Consider the following 6,503-nt stretch of genomic DNA (forward strand, 5'->3'; position numbering starts at 1 on the left):
GAGGGTTCCAATTGATCCGATCAACGGAACAGCCTGCTCGTGAAATAAACGTGCAAGTGGCTGAGCACTCCACAGACACGTGTACCCTTAACGTAGTTCTCGGGGATATTCAGCGTGACACAGTGTGACAAGGCTGGCCCTTTGAATTATAGGCACAACAGAAACAGGAAGAAAGAGTGAGAGAAAGTTATGGTGAGAGAGTACAGCAGGGTTCGCCACCATCACTTGCTGGAGCCTCGTGGAGCTTTAGGTGTTTTCGCTCAATAAACACTCACAACGCCTGGTCTGGGAATCGAAACAGCGATCCTACGACCTAACCACTGGGCCATTGCGCCTCCACACACACACACACACACACACACACATACACACATATATATATATACATGCAGGGTGGCCACTGAAAAGTCATTACTTATTTTCAATATATTCATTTATCTTCTGTCTGGGAGTCAAACACACACACACACACAAATGAAGGAGAGAGATGCCAGACTATTGGATATTGTTATACATCACTGGTTAAAATACACTTCCTCGTATTGTGTGTCTTTCGAATGATGCCAACCCACCGACCAGGCGGCAAGCTCAACATTCCTACTGAACTGGAACTCCATTCCGTCGCGGAACTGAGTGGACTGGAGCAACGGTGAAATGGAGTGTTTCGCTCAAGAACACGATGCGCTACCGAGTCAGGAAATCGAAACCACGATCTTGCGAGCAACACCCTAACCACTATATATTCAGTTTTGGATATTTGGATTTTACATACCTAATGTGAAAGATTCTCTATCATTTGTGCATTAAAAACAAAAATATATAAGGTTTCTATTATTTATTTTCCCATCGCATTGGTATGCTTCTTTTTCAGTATGCATATCAGTCCCGTGAGTCCAGAAGTTTGAAATTCCTTTATTCCCAAGCAGAACCCGCATATTTCGTCCCTGAAGGTTTACAATATTTTTAAATATCTAATTATTTCCCATTGTAAATATGGTATTCAGTAGAGTAAATCATAAATTTTAAAAAAAGAGGTTTCCGTATTTGCGTCTCTTAAAAACGCTGTCGTTCCATTTATATTTGTTGGCGATTGCAATAAAGTAGTATTAAAGACCTCGGTGAGCTGAATTTTCGGCATAATTTCGACTTCCACTCAAAGCTGTTTTGATAGAAATATCTTTAGGAAAGGCGTGAAAGTCTCAAGTTCCTTTATTTTGGCTCTACTACCAACTGTGTTTATATGTGAAAATTTTAAACAATTGTCGCACATGCTATTGAAATACAGGCATGTACCATTAAAATCACGAATCAATTTTTGTAATTACTCTACTGCACCTTTTCCTCCCCTGGTTTGAAAATAAGATCATTCACTAATATACACACAAGACAGAGGATCCGGTCCTGTTCATTAATCATTTAACATCCGCTTGATGAGTTGACTCAACTTCGTTTTTATTCAAGTGGGTTTTAAGAAGAATGTAAATTAACTAATGCCGCGGAATATAAACACTATTCGATTATGGAGAAGATGCATGCGTAAACTACTACACGGTGAGTTTATGAACTTATATTAATTATAATGAATGAAAAAACATTTCATTCGGAGTAGTTGTCAAAGTCATATCTAGTGGGTGTTGCTGTTATTTCGTCCAGGTCGACCGTAATTGAATGGATTTATAATCAAAAGCATTCCAGCTTTGACAGATCTAGGTCTGCATTGTCCGAGACTATATTGTTCCGTCTTTTAAGACGACAGTGTGTGAATTGAGAAGATTTGGTTACTATTACAAGTATGCCAAATGACTACATAAAAGATTCTTCGTTAAGTTTATGACAATTTATCAGTTCGGACAATGACTATGACGCAGACAACTGGATAGGATGTTTATTTATAAAGAATGTTTAGTAAACTTTTGTGCATGCAAGCTTAAGTATTTTTTTTTTTCTTTTTGCTGTATTAATTTCTAACTCTAACACAAACCACACATTTTTGAGGATATACTCGATTACATCCACTCCAATATTTGACTATAAGCATTTTATTTTATCGAAAGGAAGGTTGAAAAGCGAAGTTGAGCTTTTGAACAATCTGAAAAAGTCGGGCGAAGGTAAAGAATACGCACACCCAGTGGCTAGGGGTTACGGTCACTCTAACAATAGAAGACTGATTTACAAATTTGTTGAAAAGGAGGAAGAAATTTGTGTAATGTTTATGTATTACTCATTGGTATTAGTAATAACAGGCAAATTAATCTGTGGCTGGCGTGTCGAATACTCACTCCTCCCCTCTTGTTTGTTTTTCCAAAAAATTTCTTCGGATTCTTGTTTTTAACAACCGAAATTACGATTTTTATCCCCTCAAACAGTTTTCAAAGCATTTTAATTATACCCACCTGCCTTTAAATTTTTTTTTTATCATCACTACCAAAATTCAAACCACGTTCAGAAAATATTTTTATTGCTTAAAAGAAAGCATTGAGTCTGTGAGCCGGTTTCGAATCCCGGTTGATGTCCATTACGCCAACAGCTGGCTTTGAGAAGTAGATATTAGTTTTTCTTTATGTATTACAGTAGGAAGAACAGTACTCGTGGTCATTTTTCTGGGCGTTCAGAACTGTGAGAAAGGGGAGTGTTTTCCTTACACTTCGCAAGGACCATGTAACTTATTTAACTGGGTGCAGATCATTATCGCCTAAAAGAAGGAACGGTTCCCCTGATAGGCTTCTACACAGCTTCCGTCTAACAAATTTCACTCTTAGTGCTTTGATCAGCTCGTGGTTATGACAGAAAAGACTTGCTCAAGGTGCTACGCAGTTGTATCGAACCCGAAAACCATTTGCGAAGCGAATTCCTTAACCACAGAGACATTCGTTGAAAGAACTTAGTCCCTGAATGAATACTTTTCCTTTACTTGGGATTAGAACTGGTTGGCAGAATTAGTATTGCACTAGGATCGATTTCATGGACTGTACCCTTCCCCTTAAAATTTGTGGCTTTGTACCAATGTTAGTTACTATTAATACTTCTCTGGTCCCAATGTATTCGTTTAGGCTGAGCTTATGCGAGCAGATCTTCGATTCGGTTTCGGTTTTCGGTTGAAGTTTAGCCTTCGCGCGCGCATTCACTTATGTTTAACATCATGTCAACTCTGTAGATTATTGATAAAAATCGCTTTAGCCGTGACCATCCAATTTTTAATAAGGCAATCTCGATCTGATACTAACATTGAAACCGCTCTCCGACGAAGTCCCAGAATACCAATATGGGATAGAAAATTGAGAAGTTCTCATTTTTTTTTTCAAGGTTTCCATTTGGTGTTCAATTATTATAAAAGATGAGTTGATGTCAAAAGTTAATAAAAAAATTTTTAAAATTACTATAATAACTCTCATGTCTTTTCGAATATCTGTTGAATGTAACCGGAATAAATATATAAATAGCACTCCCACACAATACACAAGTTGTGTATTGAAAGTTAATGAGAAACTTAAAATAAAATTCTTTAAGATTTTACTATGGTATTTGGGCACTGCTTAAATGCAGAGGTCCCGATGCATCTACGTAACGATATGAAGGGGAGGGTTTGTTAGGGTTAGGGGTGTCATTACACGTCGACACAGCGTACATTTAAAATTGTAGGTAACACGTATATTTAAGTAGTACCCCTCTATTTAAGCAGTATCGTTAAGGAACCTCAGAATTTAAGTAGGACCGGTATTTGTAGTTCAAGTAGAAAACTGTCGGAAATTGTCTACTGCGCCAAAGAATTAATTTTTTACCAATGTAAGCATCGCAAATTACAATTCTGAAAAAATAAAATAGATCATGGGGTTTGCTAGTACCACTTTTACGTATGTTTTCAAGTATAATTATTTTTTTCCAGATTTGATTTTAAAAGTTGCGAATATTTTTGAAGATTCATAGTCTCTGATGTTTAAAACGTAATTCCGAATTTTAAAAAAATAATAAGTGGGTGGATGGGGGTAACCACCGCCTGGATTTCTATACAGAATTGTAATCTGTGATTTTTAAAACACACACCTAAAGAAATTACGCTTTTTGCCATACTAGATAATTTCCGACTCTATTCTACAGGAACGCCATGGTGTTTAAATACTAGTAGACCCTCCCCCCACGAACTCTTTTCTTAACCAAAATTGTAACTCCGATTCAACAAACAACAAGCCTATAATTACAACAGTTATAACTAAAGAGACTTGTCCACCTCATAGGCCCGGCGGACAAAATGGATAAAGCGTTGCCCTGGAGGGTAGCGAGGGAGACTCGTTGGAACAGTCACTCCGACTCAAGGGGTTCGCACATGCGGATAGCCATATCTTCCCCGATGGCACTGAGCAGGGATAAAGTTCGGGGGTCAAGAAGGCCAGAGGTGTCCACTGCTGTAATTTTGACCACAAACCTGTCAGAGCTGCCAATACGTCGGCGTACAGAAAGACCTGTCTGGTCTCGCGACACACTCCTCCAAAACCCCACTGCTCAGGTAGGACCTTTTCTCGGTTGTGCTTAGGTCTTGAGAAAACCGTTTCGTCGATCTCAACAATCTTCCCAGGACCTTCAACTTGAATTGGATGACGGAGCAAGTCCTTCGCACATATTTCCCTAACATAGCTGTCATATTCATCTGCTGTGCAATGGTTCATCTCCAGTTCATGAACACAAAACCGGACAATTCTTTAACTGATGAGTAATGGAAAAGTACTACAGCCTTAAGAGGAAGAGTACCACCTTCAAACCATGTCTTTCCTCACTGATACAGACTCCATGCATTCTCGGCTAAGTCTTTTTGTAGTGTAACATGCTTCTTCCTTTTACATAAGTTTATTTTGGGTATAACACCCTTTTCTTGTAAGTACGACGCAGGATACACCTTTGTTCTCAGTGTCTCTATCATAGAAACAAGTACTGTATTTTTTTTTTTCATCGAAACTCGGAAAGACTTCAAGCAAATTCAGGCTACAACTGTCTAATTAGTCGTTCACCGGTGCTTAAAAATATTGTCTTTCTCTGCCCTTTTTAACAATTTAAAAAATATTTTCCAATATGAAATTTTAGAAACGTTCACGAAAATAGCTTTAACTAATTTATTAACATAGAAATACAGAATGTATATTAACATCGGTATTTCCTGGTACTAAAATGATTATTAGGTTAGATAACCAGACCGGAAGAGAAAATAAGTTTAATCTAATTCCTCTTTCCCTCAAACCACTAGTTTGTAACATTTGGCTGTATGGTCAGAAGTTTACTCCTCATCCACATGATTCTGGATTCGGTCCCAGTGCAATTTGGGCAAGTGTTTTCTACTATAGCTCTGGGTTGACCAAAGCTGTGCGAGTGGATTTGGTAGACGGAAACTGAAAGAAGCCCGTCGTGTGTTTGTCGTCCCCCACCCCACCCTACGGCTTGACAACCGATGTAGGTTTGTTTACATCTCCGTAAATTAGAGGTTCGACAAAAGTGCCTAATATAATAACCGTATTTAAAAAAAAAAAAGGATTCGGGTCGATTCGTTCGTCTAAAATCTTTCAAGGCGGCGCCCCGGCTTGGCCGCAAACCAAAAGTTAAAACAAAAATAGCTATATATATATATATATATATTTAAAAAGAATGAAACCTTCCTTCCAACTTTCCTTCTAATAACGTTGTCGTTTAACCCCAGCTCAACCCGTGATTTGAGCCGACCTATAATCAGAGGCATTTAAACCAAAATCATTTCTTTCATTCAAACGAAAGTCATTTTCTCTTCCTTTTCTAAGGTAAACGTCTTCAGTACTGTATTATCCTTGATACTTATCTCCTTCCTTTTTAAAACCCGTAGGATGTGATTTTAGAGAGATTTGGTTCCTTTCTTGTGGAGGCGCAATGGCCCAGTGGTTAGAGCAGCAGACTCGCGGTTTCAATTCCCAGACCGGGCGTTGTGAGTGTTTATTGAGCGAAAACACCTAAAAGCTCCACGAGGCTCCGGCAGGGGGATGGTGGCGAACCCTACTGTACTCTTCCACCACAACTTTCTCTCACTCTTTCGGATCTTTTTTAAAACGGGGGCCACATTTTTCATTAACGAAACACTTTGAAACTTGGAACACTGGTAGAATGTGTCATATAAAACATCTTTTTCTCTTAGTCTTCTTTAAAAAAAAAAGAAATCCATAAATTATTCCATGTTAAAGTTGTCGTATTTCTGTAATTTCAACCAGTCACTGACGTCCATTCAGCCGATATACATTAAGTGCCGACTACATAAACAAATGAAATAAGTTTAGAAGAGTTTCCACCATCTACCTGTATCTTTTATATTGTCCAAATATTTCGAGCAACTGATCTTATTGGAGTTACCTCCCTTATCTGTTTTCAGGGTTTTGAATACATTTGGGAGTTTTTCACAAATTGGTTAATTTCGCTTGATCGAAATTTGTCAGTTCGCTATAATATATACCATTTCTCTCTGCCTCCATATATATATATATATATATATATATATA

The 6,503-nt window shown here is 38.1% G+C and overlaps 1 protein-coding gene across 3 annotated transcripts in view; it reads left to right on the plus strand.

Annotated features, from left to right (window-relative positions):
- LOC106873383 (mucolipin-3) overlaps nucleotides 1-6,503 on the plus strand; it is an 84,361-nt gene that overhangs the window by 28,335 nt on the left and 49,523 nt on the right. The window contains exon 1 of one of the 3 annotated variants that reach the window (XM_052969286.1): nucleotides 961-1,551. The exons of the other annotated variants lie outside the window; for them this stretch is intronic. Within the exon in view, the coding sequence (XP_052825246.1) occupies nucleotides 1,491-1,551 (61 nt within the window). The 5' untranslated portion in view covers nucleotides 961-1,490. Of the gene's footprint in view, nucleotides 1-960; nucleotides 1,552-6,503 lie in introns of those variants that run through there. 3 annotated transcript variants of the gene reach the window in all.

Source organism: Octopus bimaculoides, chromosome 7, assembly GCF_001194135.2.
Source record: "Octopus bimaculoides isolate UCB-OBI-ISO-001 chromosome 7, ASM119413v2, whole genome shotgun sequence".
NCBI lineage: Eukaryota > Metazoa > Mollusca > Cephalopoda > Octopoda > Octopodidae > Octopus > Octopus bimaculoides.